General features: G+C 34.9%; 1 protein-coding gene across 1 annotated transcript in view; it reads left to right on the top strand.

Annotated features, from left to right (window-relative positions):
* CSMD3 (CUB and Sushi multiple domains 3) overlaps positions 1–14,432 on the top strand; it is a 1,093,095-nt gene that overhangs the window by 846,858 nt on the left and 231,805 nt on the right. The window contains exon 32 of the mRNA XM_033126920.1: positions 7,661–7,777. Coding sequence (XP_032982811.1) covers positions 7,661–7,777 — 117 coding nt within the window. The remainder of the gene's footprint in view (positions 1–7,660; positions 7,778–14,432) is intronic.

Below are 14,432 nucleotides of genomic sequence, written 5' to 3'. Positions count from 1 at the left end.
TACTTCCTAATTAATGCCTTAATTAGAAGTTATAGCAACAAGTCTAATAACTACTATACTTTTTAGTAGTGACGAGCATAAACAATATTTTGAGGTACCTGAATCAATTATAATGTAATATTAAAATACCTGTGATTTCTATTGCTGACAAAGTCCCAGTACTTTTAATATTACTATGCTTTGTTGTTTACATTTGAAATGAAAGGAAATGCTAAAATTCAGTTAGAAAAAAAATCAGCTATGTTCTAGGAAAAATATAGACATTCTCCCCATCCAAAATTCATGGAACCATGACAAGAACTCCTCAATTATATGGAAACGGAGAAGATGGAGCAGTTTCTCCTCCCTTTCGTTAATACTATTGGGTCTTATTTCCTCCTGGACTTCTAAAGAATAAAGAGTCCAGGAAAGTAGAGGACCACATCCACACTAGCCATTAACAGCTGGGCACAGTGACACCATCCTTTGAGAAAACAGCTGGATTGCAGTTGTAGATTCCTCTTGCTTTGGGATGGAGTACTCTAGTCTTCGTCCTTAGGGAAAATTAAGAGGAGAGGGAAATAAAAGCCATGAGCTGCTCATAGACAATGCCCTGGGTAGAGTCATAAAAGATGTGGCTATCTGACTCCAGAGAAGAGTTTGGCAAAAACACTAGGGAAGTTCTTCCTGCCCTTCTCTACCCTTTGCATTCCTTCCTGGGATTAATGAGCTTTTTTCATCACCCTAAGGCCTTTATGAAAGCCTCATTATATCACCTCCAGAAGATTCTGGAGTAGATCAGAAGAGTTTTTTAATTCATTTTACCTAAGCCCACACCATACATCAGCTCTGACAGCCACTTCCTATTCCACTTCAATTTTCCTCTCTTCCAAGGTTACTCAGTCAATAAATCGCAAAGGCAGGCATTAAACCTGGAATTTCCTTCCTGATTCCAACTCTTTGGGTTTTATATTGCATTCTGCCATGCTACCCTAAAGAAAGGGTTTGAAAAATCCATGAGTTTTACATTCCGTGCATTTCATCAATGGTAAACTATTAATATAACGTGTATTTTATTTTTCTTTATATTCATTACACACATGTATTAGAGCTTATTGTATAAACAGACACTATACTAGGCTCCAGAGGTATAAATGACATGCAAAAAAGACAGGGGATCTTTGATTTAATAGATCTTGGAGTCTAGAGATAGAGACAGACCTTAATTAGAGAGCTAATCAAATAAATATATACTTACAAGTTGTAATCATTATACTCAAAGTAACCAGTGGCGTGCTATATGATGGGGGCTTCTGAACTAATCTGGAAGACAAAAGGACTTTCCTGAGAAAGCAACCTTTGGGAGGAGATTAGGTTGGAGGGAATAATTTGTTAGAGTGTTTGTTTTTTCCCTCTGAACTTATTTTGTACTAATATATTAACTGTTTTAAGTATTTTTTAAAACAATAAAAGATTGACATTACTAATAATCTATGACATAGAAATACAAATTAAACTAAGTGATGAAAAGGGATCTGAGTTTTTAAAAAGTGCCAATAATCCAATCAAAATTGTTTTATTAATAAAAACTTGGCTTCCCATACACCCTTTTCTACAAAATCATAGATTAATAATTGCTAGGGACTTGGGAGTAGAGCAAATGGGGAGTGACTGCTCATGAGTGCAGGAATTCTTTTTGGGGTGACAAAACTATTCTGAAATGAGATAGTGGGGTTGGTTACACAACTCGGTGCATATGCTTAAATAAACACTCGATTGTATATTTTAGAAGAGTGAATTTTATGGTCTGTGAATTAAATCTCAATCTTGAAAATGAGGTTAAAAAATGAGTGACACAGGTATCACACATGAACTACCAACACCTGCAAGATCATTGTTAGCAGAATTTGTATATGGTAACATGGAAGCCAAGAGCTACTCGTAAGCTTTTGTCACTGAACGACTCTTCTTTTTCTAAGATTACACTCTGATGGAGTATAAAACTTATACAGTATTACAGGATAGAAAGAAGGCCTTCCTAGCCAGCAGCATCAAATGAATGAGTCCAGGCAGTGAGGTGACATAAATAGAAGCTATTATCCTACTAAGTTGATTTAGTGAGTCATTAAAATGGCTTACAAGCCACTGAATTACAACACTGAGATGGATTTTTTTGTTCTTTAGTGTTAAACAGGAGTGTGGAATCAACACAAAATTAATTCACAAGGAATAAATACTTATTTTTGCTTTTTTCATTGAAGTGAACAGATACAACAATAGAAAACTCATAGTATAGAAGTAAATGTGAATGTATCAAAAATATAGGGCGGAAAATTAAGAGCCAAATAAATACGTTACTTAGAGTAATAGTTGATAATTAAAGTCGTATGTATCACCATTAGGATAACATAGTCTTATTGGAGGCTTATGATCTAAGGCAGATAAACAAAATGCAATATGTATACTTACATAGGAGACATGAAAAAGAACATGAAATGAATGCCTGAATAGTTAGGTAGTTTTACTAAGATCAAGGTTTTGAACAAAGGGGAAAGAAAAAGTAGCAATAGTAATTTTAATCTGAAAGTCCATGCTGGGAATAATGGCTGTCTAGCTGTCTGCATTACAAATTCACATCATGAGCTTACGGTTATGAAAGTCCTTCTCTTAATAAAAAAAAAAAAAAAAGGCTCCATGGGCGATGCAGCATTCAAATTCATTCTATGCCAGAATCTATGATTTGTGACATTCAATCAGGCTATATCAGGGCATAAGTATTTTATTAGATGTGGACCAGCACTTTTGTAAGGTATAGCAGTTCTTTTAAACTGAAGGAGTCACAGGCCACATCTAGTAAATTATTGATTTAATATATCATATTGCTCTTTTGTTGTGACCTGTAAGAATTCATCACTTTTAAAAAGTGCTTAACTTGCTTTCTGAGAAAAATTTATACGTTATATAATAATTTTCATTATAGAGTATATTTGATACTAAATTATACAGTACACAAGTGAAAAGACAGATTTGAAATTGCAAGTAGCTTAAGGCTATGTTGCATGTACTATAAAGTCTCTAAGATATATGGACATTCAGTTAGTACCTCTTCCCTGTAAATGGTTTGGGGTTTTTCTATTTCACTCGGTGGGAAGGCTCCTCCCCCTCCTGCTTTTCCTCCTCCTCATTGTCTTCCTTCTCCATCCCACACACATGACCAAACCCTAGGTGGGAGGTCCTTTTCATTGGGTGACTAGAAGCCCTGAACCCACTTGCAGACTCATCCTCTGATTTCCCTGGAAATACCTGTCTCCTCTATCACTGCTTCATAGTTCAGGAGTAAAACAAGCATATAAAGTTACAGCACGGGCACATTTCACTTATATAAATCATACCATACAAATTCAGCCAAGAGAAGACTTAAATAAAAAAACAAACAGAAAAAGAGAGAAAAAGGAAAATAATACAAAATTAAACTGTGTGGGTGATTTTGCTTACTCAATAAGGGTGTACTCCAGACTGAATAAATGCTGGCATGGATTTGCTGCTCTGAAATGGCACACGTGAGTTTGCTGTTTGCTATTTCCTCAGTGGAACTAGTATCCGTGTGGCTCTTATACTGTAAAAATCGTATCATTGAATATATCTCTAGTGTTTTAAGATACATAATTTTTTCACATAATATCACCTCTAAATGTAAAGCAACAGTGACTCCTGGTATTTCAATCACAGAAAGAAAAAAAATAGGTTTACATGAATTTATTAAGAGAGGGTTTGTTTCAATTCTGTCTTGGATTTAAGTGAATTTCTGGGGTATTTTCAACCAAATGAAATGTTTGTGTTACATGCTGACTGTGGAACACTATTTTATAGTAGGCTGGTCTTGCAAGCATCATTCATTTAATAATCAAACAGACATTTATGGAGGACCTACTATTTATCAGAACTGTTCTAGAAAGAGAAGAGAAACATGATAGAACTGTGTGTTAGAAAAATCACTAGCAGTGGTAAGAACTTACGGGGATGAGTGGAGCTGGTTGTCTATTATTGAAAGAGTGCATGTGGAAACAGTTGGGAAAGTCTGGATGTGGCAGTTACAGTGTCCACAGGAAAGAGAGACTGATAAGCTACATAATGGTACAAGCAACAAATCAGTGATGTACTGGACCCCCAAAATCAAGGAGAGAGTATCAAGAATAATAGCATTTTATAATAGGCTAAGTTTGATATTTTAAGTCTTTAACATACTTTGGCTCTGTATGTATCCATAAAACACAGTTCTATACTGCAACAAAATCATAATGAATTATAGTCAATAACATGTTACAATTATTGCCAAAGCAATAGCACATTTTAGAATCATCTGTCTGGCATTTTGCAAAGTGTGTTTTGGGGAACGTGTGTCCTGTGAGATGTTACACAGAAACAGTCTCCTTGATTGAATGTTTCTAAGAAAGAGCGTGATATTCCCCAAACCTTACTAACGTCTCAATGAAGTCCTATAGTAAAGAACCCTGTTTCTTTTACCCATGTATTCCCCAAATATAGTTAATCATAAAACCATTTTTTCTCATAATCTGTGTGTTCTACAAAAATGCTATTAAAATACAGATTGAAGAGGTACTCACAGTGTGGCATAAGTTATAATCAGGAACAGGTGACTTCTTTTATTTAATGTATTCCAGTGATACAGGCTGTTTAGAGAAACACAGCCCGTTTGACAAAAGACCCACAAGTATAAGTCAAATGGCAAAAATAAGCATAGAATTAAACGTCCTGCCTTGCTTTTATCTTCTGATTGTTAACAGAGCCAGAAAGATAAAGGCTGCCCTTTTCTATACTAGCCAATAAGGTGAAATTAAAACAGGGAGAGAGAACATCAAAAGCTTCTAGGAACCACTATTAGGGGAATTAGTAAAGATGGCCTGGCTTAGTCATGATTCCATTACATTTTCATAAATGTAAAACAGATTACAATAAATCTGTATCTCACAGCACAGTTAATTTTCCCTTATTTATGATATTTACATACTGCATAAAATATTGTCAGTCACTACAGTGTTTAGCATAATTACTATAAATTAAGTGCTGTAATCACTAACCAGAAGAAATATAAAATTATTGCTACCAGTACAAATAACAGAACATATTATAATATCAGTTATCATAAGGACATGTGATTATACTGCAACCTCATATATATTCATCAGTAGTTTAAAATAAAAACCTTTATATTTTTCATATTTATAAATTAGATTTTCAACAAAAGCTGTCCTAAAATAACCATTATGCAAAATAAAATGTACAAAACAAATTGAGCTGTCAGACGCATATTAATGTGGAATGACAGAATATTCGTGACAAAGTCACAAAGCTAAGCTTGAGTTAGAAGCTCTCATTTCTATTTATACTTTCATAATTTAAAAATAAGGGTTTCATCATATATATTTAAAGTATTGTAATTTTGGAGCACCTTAAAATCAGAAGGAAAGTTAATATAAAACATACTGCTCATTCTTGAAGGATTCTCTCATCAGTAATATTATCAGTTGACTAGAGTTATCAGTGCTGAAATAAGAACACATCTGACTACTCTAATCTCAAAAAATAATGAGTGATGAGAATGATGCATCTTTGGTGTTTATCATCACTGTCAATTTGTTGTTATTCTGGGGAGTTCTAATTTTAATATGTTTAAGTCCAACTATTTATTACCATTTTATAGAATATTAAAAGAAAAAAGGCAGAACATTTATTAGCCACCCAATTCAACACAACATACTGTTTGTGTTGTGTGTTTTAAATACACTGCTATATTTTAAAGTTTGGCCAGGAATTGATCAAAAGTTTTGACTTTTTTAAACTGCCATGACTCTTAAGCCAAATAGTACACACCAGCTCTCTTTAAAAAGAAAACCAAGCATTAACTCCAATAAATTCCCAACATAAAACGTAAGCCTATGTATTTCTAGTCTCCATCAGCTTTTTGCTCGTTCACAGAGGAGTGTCACTAATGCTTTTTAAAACTAGTCACTCCACTTTTGTTCTTAATCTTATCTTCTCCAAGCCTCTAGATCAGCATTCCCAATTTTCCCTTTGTAAGGACTTCTCTGTACCTGTTTGGGCTTTGCTGGCCACATATCTCTGCCACATACTTTCAGTTTTTGTTTTGTTTTGCAACTCTTTAAAAATGTAAAAACTTCTTTTAGTATGGGCTGGATCTGTCTTACTGGTTGTAATTTGCAGAAATCTGCTTTGGTTGAAACTAATGTATTAATAATACCAGCAACTCCCCCTTTTCTGTTTGAGGGGAATCTTGCACAAGTTCAAAGCCAACTAAGAGATAGGCTGAAGGAAATCAAACCAACAGCTTTAGTATTGATAAAAGCTGAGGAGCAAAAACATTGGGCTTCCTATGCAGTGCCAGGTGTCTTGCAACAACCATGGACAGCTCCTCAACAAACTCATCCTGAAATACTTAATAGGCTGTAGAGTGGGAGACCAGCAATTGTGTTATGCAGGCAGGGCGCCCCCTACTGGCAGTAAAGGTCATGTCAGAGCTCATCAATCAGGAAGCTCATTCCACCTCCAGGGGGCACGGGGTGGGGCCAGCAGGCCAGCAAGCCTATGCAAAATCCCTCCTCAAGGAAACCGTGGCCACTGAGAAGAAGCTCCTCGCTCACTGATACACCAGACTGCCAAATCCACTCAAGACTCCTTTTTGATTTATTACCACTTTCCAGCACTTAACCTTTTCAAAGACTTTCTTTAATTGAAACTTTCTTTTCCCATTGCTCCCAAGGGACTTATTTCTTTGTAGCCATCCTCTATCTGATTCAGCCTGGGCATTCCCCAGACCTCCTCTTTTGGCCATCTTTCCTCATTCTACATACTTTTTTCGGGTGACCTCATTCTTTTAAAGAATATCAACAATCATCTTTAAGCTTTGGATACCTAAATATCTATTAGTAACCCAGGTGTCTCCCTGAGTTCTAGAACTATGAATCCTAACACATCCCCCTATCTTGTGAAGAGTGGAACCATCACCTACAAATTTGCCAGAAACATTGGTTTTACCCTCATCCTTTTTAGTAACATTGCACATTTGGGGCTGAGGTAGTTTAAATTCTGCCTCCATATACCCTTAGCAACTTTTCTGATTTAAGTGTTGGCCAAATGAACAGATACAGATTGGTAAGAGACTATTTTACTTAGCTGAGTGGGTGAATGTACTTGTACAGCCATCCTTGTTCCACGTACAGAAATACTTAATTTGGTGGCAGCATAATCAGGATTGATTTTCAGTAGAGTTGCAAAACCTGGCAGTGAAACAATTTTTCACTTGCGTTAGTAATTTCTCATCATTATAGAAAACATGATTATCATTACACTTTTATCATAAATGAAAGCAGGACCACCATTATTACCCCTAAAGGTAGCACCATTACATTATTGTATTACTTTGTTTCTGAGAGGAGTACATCTTAATGCTTTAAAAGTTTTGTATGTGTACAGTTTTTTAATTTTTAAAAAAGTATTTGATAATGGGGAATCTTATTAAAATATGAAGATAAATGATACACCTTAAAATCCAGTTGGCATATTTTTATATGAAGAATACACTCACAGTATTCATTTTTAATTTTTTTTCTAAAAATAATGTTTTATCATTTTTATCTCCTAGCACCATGTGGAAGTCGTTCAACAGGGTCAGAAGGCACTGTTCTATCACCAAACTATCCAAAAAATTACAGTGTGGGACATAATTGTGTTTATTCTATAGCAGTTCCCAAGGAATTTGGTAAGTAATATTCATCTCATCATGTAGTATTTCATTCCAGACATGCTTTAGTTTTCACTACACACTATTCAAAAATGTTAATTTTTTTCTGAAAATATTCATTGTCCATAAAGCATTTTACTCTGTAATCCTTTTAGATAGTGCTGTAATAATAAACTTTTGAGGTCATTCTATTCAATCTGAATTTGTAACCAAGTACACAGGTAAACAACAATATAAAAATGAAAACAGGATTGTTTTTAATTTTTAAAAATAAGTACATCCAGTCACCTTGCAAGTGCCTTCATATTTGAATGATGTAAAATGGGAAATTAGCAGAGCATAAAGCAAAATGTACTCTGCAAAATATGTGTGAAGTCAAACATAGGAGTATTATAATAATGACAAAAGTATATTAAAAAAATCATAAAAGTTTTATACTTCATGTACACATTTCCAAAGAGAAGAAATTTTGTTTTTAAGCACCTAGTTTCTGGGTCAGCAATGAATCTAAAGAGACAGCTAAGGGTATTTCATCTTGTCAACCTGACAGTCTCTTCTGCATTGGCACTGACAAGACAGTGTGTCCTTTGCTACCTGTACACCTCCCTGATCACAAGTCTTAAGGGTCACTTCTACCTGGCTTCTAAAGGTTTTGGATCTGAGATCCAGCTGGATCTCACCCAGGTTGAAGCTCTGTATATGGATGCATAGACAATAGAAATTTAGTGAGCAGTAAAGTATGGCAGAGAAGCTGAAAGTTCAGACTTCTACAATTTAGATTTACAGACTTGTGTCATATGGTAAAGGATTTGCTATAGCTATAAAGAATGTGTGGGTCTGGATGACTAAGTATTTTAGCAGAACGATCTGGATTTTATCATTTCAAGGTTTTGGGATCATATCTTGACAACGTTTCTGATGATACATAAAATAAGCTGATGCTTCCAGTCCAATTTCTTATAACCAGATACTACCTATATATCCTCCTTTTCTCCTGAAACAAGTCCAGGAACCTCAACTTCTGTGAGAGAACATTGCGATCAGAAGTGAAATAGTAAACCTTTTATTTTAACCTTGAAATAGAGTGACGATGCCGGCATTAGCAAAGTGTCTGTTTCTGTACTCTACAAAATATTTCTTCTTCCTAGTGCTTTGATCAGATGAATCAGAGTTGAGCTCTTTCTGAAGTGAACAATAGTTTAGAAGGAAAACATCCTCTCCTTAATTGTGTTTATATCTTTCTTGCCTGTTGTGCCCAAGAGCGTTCTTTCTTTGTTAGAGGGGTTATAATCCCTAACTGCCAAAAAAATGTTCCATGCTTGCTCCCAGAATCCTCCCAATGAGGGTCCAGAAGACTTCATGGCAATCTGAGTCCTCTTTAGGAGCCATTAATTTGTTTGATTATACTTTGAGGGATACAATGTGGCCAAAAGAATGAGAAAGAAGAAATATAACTATTTCCTTCCTTGACACGTAGACCTGCTGATCACCTGGGGATGCTTTACAGTAGCCTATGTGTGTCCAAAAAGAAAAGGGAAAAGTAGTGATTAAAATAAAGGTAAATTAACAGATTCTTAAAGAATGGAATCTTTATTTTAACAGGGTTAATGTAAGTGAAATTTAATCCTTTCAATGGAAAAAATAATACAATCAATATTCAGTGTTTTTTAACACTAACTTTTAAAAACAAACCTTGGATTATTTGTGGGTACAATCAAGTATACTCCGATTTGTTAGTTAAGAAATTGATTTTATTTTTATAAATGTTGCATAATTCTTGGTTTCAAATGACATATAAAGTCAGACAGTCTTGGATTCTAATTTCAGCCTGTTACATTTTAGATATCTGTCTTTGGACAATTATATAATCTCCTTGAGACTCAGTTCCTTTATTTGTAAAATGGGGACCATTATGTCTACAGGGCAGAGTTGTTGTGAGAAATAACTGAGATTGTATACATAAAGTATGTCTCACTATGTAGTAGTGCATGATCAATACCATGAGGTTTAAGAATGCCAGCCTTGGAGTCAGATTTGCGGGTTTAGAGCCAAACCCAATTTACTTGTTTTCTTTAGACAAGTCACTCATCATAAGCCTGAGACTGATTTTTCCCATCTCTGAACTAGAGATGCTAAATGTCTACCGCATAGGTTTATTTTACAATTAAATAATATAACTTATGTAAATGATTGTTATAATAACACATAGTAAGTCATGTACACACATGTGCACACACACACACACTTTTCTTTATGTTCACAAACATAGATTCCCCCACCGCCTCAAAAAAAGATGAAATAAAATGACCTGGGTTACTACATTGGACTAGATCTTAAGTGTAGCATGGCTAATAATGAAATATTTATATTATGTAATGAAAGCATAAAAACAAATATTTTGCATTTCACATTTCCAGGGGATATCCAGTCACCTAACGATTCCTTAAGATTTGGGAGCAGAGTAGGAGAATTAAGTAAATATTGATCATTGACTTCTTCCTATCTTTACCTTTGCCTACTTAATGTGAGATGATCAACCAATAGTCGTTGGGTCTCTACAAATAAAATTCCTCTTTTGCTTCTGCTTCCTCTCATTCTCACTCTGCCAAAACTGCCGTCCATTGCACATCGGGCTTTATTGTATGACTTTTTAGTATCACTTCATAACATATCACTTCTTTCTATTTCCTCTTTTCCTATAATTTATCCCAAATTATAATCATGCCCTCTTTTTATATCTTGTATATGCTGACACTCTTAGTATTTTACTTTTATACGTCATTATCATTTAGCATAACATTCGTCAAATACACTCAGTTCATTCATTGGTATTGCATTTTTTACATGGGTTAAGTTCTAACGTTGTTAATGTAAAGGAGAAAATCCCGTGTAATCATCATCCATGAAATACCTTAAATCTCTCATAGAAGATCTACATGATTTTGCACAAACCATATTGCCTCTGAATAATTCTAACAGGACATTTTTCCTCCAACATCAGAAAGGTAACAGTTTCTTCATATAATATCAGGTGAGGTAGTTTGGTTTCCTATAGGGCATGTAGTACCAAATTACTTTTATTTATTTCTTTTTGCTTGATGTAGAATTCAATTCATATAAGTTAATTGTGTACATATGTGACTCTGCTTTCCTGGTTGATTGAATACTGTTTTGTTTGTCACTCCATTTATGTTTTTTCAGTTTTTTTAGATAAGAGAAGTATCAATTCATAATACTTTCATAAGCATCATGGGATTTCATTTGAACTTCAGATATTAGGGTCACTTTGGCAATAGTCATTCTGCAGGATTCCAGTTTTGTATACTTAGAAAAATAACAATTCTGCGTCAGTTGGATAGCTTTTACTGATGTTTCACTCTTTCTTTTCTATACAATTAAATTATTTCAATTGTATTTTTGGATTAAAATACCCTACTTCATTAATAAAACTATGTTTTAATTTTCCTCTTTATTTCAATTTTTAATTATCAGCTATTTCCGCTATGGTTTGGTTACTTAAGTCTTCATGCATTATTTTAAGTGCCAAAAACATGGAAGACAGCTTTTGTTTTATTTTGGATTTGATGTAGATAAGGAGCTTTAGAATGAATTGTTCACATTGTTATAGGTGAATTATTTTTGTTTATATGTATTTATACATATACATACATAGAAGTATAAATACATATAAAACATACCTAGAGTATATGGGTCACAATCAAATTGCAAGGAGGGGTAATTAATAGATTTGGGACATAAATATTGTGCACTTCTATTTTAACAAACTTGGCTGAGGAAACAACAGAAAAGGCTAGGATGACAGCCAAAGTAGGGTATAAGTCAGAGGCTAGTGTTTGTTATTGTCTGTTTTGTAGAAGAGATAGAAAAGGGAAAGGATGAGAGTAAGTCTGGACAACAAGTAAAGGGTACAACAGGGCAGCTGGAAAAGAGGGAAAAGTGGGATGTTGGCGTTGAGAAGCTTCAGAAACCTTTATTTCAGAGACTGTCTTTAAAATTTTCTTATTAACTTCCGGGAGAGAAGAAAGTCTCTGTGCTCCGTTTCAGGGGCTTCTATTTGCCATTTGAGGTAAGCCTGTCATCATTAATTCAATCTGATTTTAATGTTGGCTTTTTTCTTAGTCAGGTGCATGCAAATATATATATATATATATATATATATATATATATATATATATGTGTGTGTGTGTGTGTGTGTGTATATATATACACATATGTGTATATATATATATACACATATGTGTATATATATTTAGATGTCAAAAGAACTCCATTTCAGCCATCTTAAGTTGATATCACTTCTAGTTAAACCTTCCCATGTCTGTAAGTACTTGCAAGTAAAAGCTCCCTACAAACTGTATATATACAGGAGTACAATGGGGGCTGGGGTCTAAGGGCTTGTTGGCCATGGAGGCACAATTTCCCATGTTAACTTTAGCTATCTTTTGAGATCTGCAGAATCTGAACACATTTCTAGGGATATTGTGTAGTGGGTTGAAGTATGCTGTTTATGGGTTGGTCTGTTTATGGGTTGATCTCCAAGGAGCTGTCTGTCACCTTCTGAGTCAATCCAACGCTTTTAGGTGTCTTGATTTCTCTCCCCAGCTGTCTAATACAACCACGAGGACTCAGAGCACTAGGTAACTAGCCTTTATGTGCGTGTCCACAGATGAGTCAGTTATTTAATTACAGTTGTGCTGGAATTCCCTATGGGGCTCTGTTTGTCCTAAGGGGTACCTTCTGACACCTCCACATAGATTCTTAGTCATCTAAGAATACCCAAAATTGGAGCTGAAGGGAGTAAATTCCCTTTATCTTCAAAGATGAACAAATTCAGACACTCGTTTATCTAGCAAAAGGTTTTGTTCAGATTCTCAGTAAGCATTTTCAACTGAAAAGCCAAAATTAAAAACCAACCACCCATTTTATTTATTTATTTATTTTAATTATTTATTTTTTTCCCCTGGGTTATCTCAACCCTTAACCCTTATTACCATCTCAAGGATCTTTTTGTTTTTTTAAGAAAAGCTCAAATCAAGTCAGGCCCTCCTACCTTAAAACAGGGAGGTCCGGAATTCCAAGCAAAACTCACCCAAGTTCACCCAATGCAAAGTGGAGAGCCCTTGAGCACAGTGGGCCTCTGATGGTACCTAGCACAAGGTCTAGGTCTACAGGGTGGTCCTGGTGGGCTTCTTTGGAATCCTGCCCTCTACGTCAAGTAAATATTGATGTAGTAAACGTCCAAACCTGTAAAAAATTTTATTTAAGCCAAACTGACAACAATTATCAGAAGCAAAAATGTCAACAAATTGAAAAAAATGCTTTCAAAAATAGCAGTTCTGTAGCTTACTTTTTACATTAAAATCAAGAAAGAAAACATAAGAAGGGTTACGTAAAATCCAGCACTGGAAAATTAAGAGGGTAAGCAAAAGCAAAGTGGAAAAATTTGTAAAATTAAACAAAATATAAAACAAAGCACCTATTTCTTTTACATTGGTCAATAAGAAATAATTAATAATTATAATTTATAACATAAATAGGGCATTATAAAAAGAAGATAATAATAAGGGGTTCTGTGGTCTCAGGCTCTGGTACAGTGGGTGTGTCCTAAGAGGTCTGAAAAAAAATTACATTGGCATTTCAAAGGTATGTTATACTAAATGCAAACTACAAAAAAGTAAAACAGACAGCAAAACTAAATCCTAATAGTTTGCAGATTAAAAATAATCCAAAAGTTTGTTTTTTGTTTGTTTGTTTTTCTTTTTTCTTTTTAGTGAAGGTCCATAAGACCTGAATCCCTCCCATTTACCTTCCTTTTCCTTTAAAAAAATTCAGCCTTACCTTCCATCCAAGATTATGGTCTTGCTTCATCCCCAATGGTCCACCATTTCAACAAAACAAATAATGGCAATAAAACCTCCTAGCAATAAGCCTTCCTATCACTATGGGACCACATTATCCAACGAAAAGGTTGGTCATCAGTGCATCCTTTGGATTGATTTATGACCAAAAAGGGGAAGTGTGGACAAACAAGAGGCCACGTACTAAACCTGACAAGCTCAGGGGAAGCCAGCATGGTGAGCTCTACAAACTCAGAGACCAAAGCAGGTCACTGGGGTAGTCACATCCTAGGCTTCTAGCTTCCTTGACAAAGGTCAGTCTTTACCTTAGTGGGCCTGTCTGTTGTTTTTTTTGTATCTAAGATAACATACCTTTGATATGTCAGAGTAGTCTTTTCCAGATCCCTGATGGCACAACCCACTGCCCAGAGCATGAGACCACAGAATGCTTACTTGTTATCTTGTTCCCCGAATACCATCTCTCTGTGCTATAAATGTTAATTGTTAACTATCCTGTACTCACCAATGTAAAAGGAGTATGTGTCTTTCTATTTTAATTTTTATCTAATCCCAAAGATTTCCCCATTTTGCTTTCTCCTTTCTCCTTAATCTACCACCAGATGTAACTCTCCTTACATTTCCTCCTTTGATTCTAATATATAAAATTAGCTGCAAAACTGCCATTCTCCAGTGCATTTTCTCAATTTGTTGGGACTTTGCTTCCCAACAAATGTCATCAGTTTGGCTCAAATAAACTCATAAAAATTCTCTATAGGTTTAGATGTTTCTTACATTGACAGTTTTCTCCTGGGATA

Source organism: Rhinolophus ferrumequinum, chromosome 14, assembly GCF_004115265.2.
Source record: "Rhinolophus ferrumequinum isolate MPI-CBG mRhiFer1 chromosome 14, mRhiFer1_v1.p, whole genome shotgun sequence".
Lineage (NCBI taxonomy): Eukaryota > Metazoa > Chordata > Mammalia > Chiroptera > Rhinolophidae > Rhinolophus > Rhinolophus ferrumequinum.
Note: the sequence above shows the minus strand (reverse complement) of the source record. Positions and strands in the feature narration are given on the sequence as shown.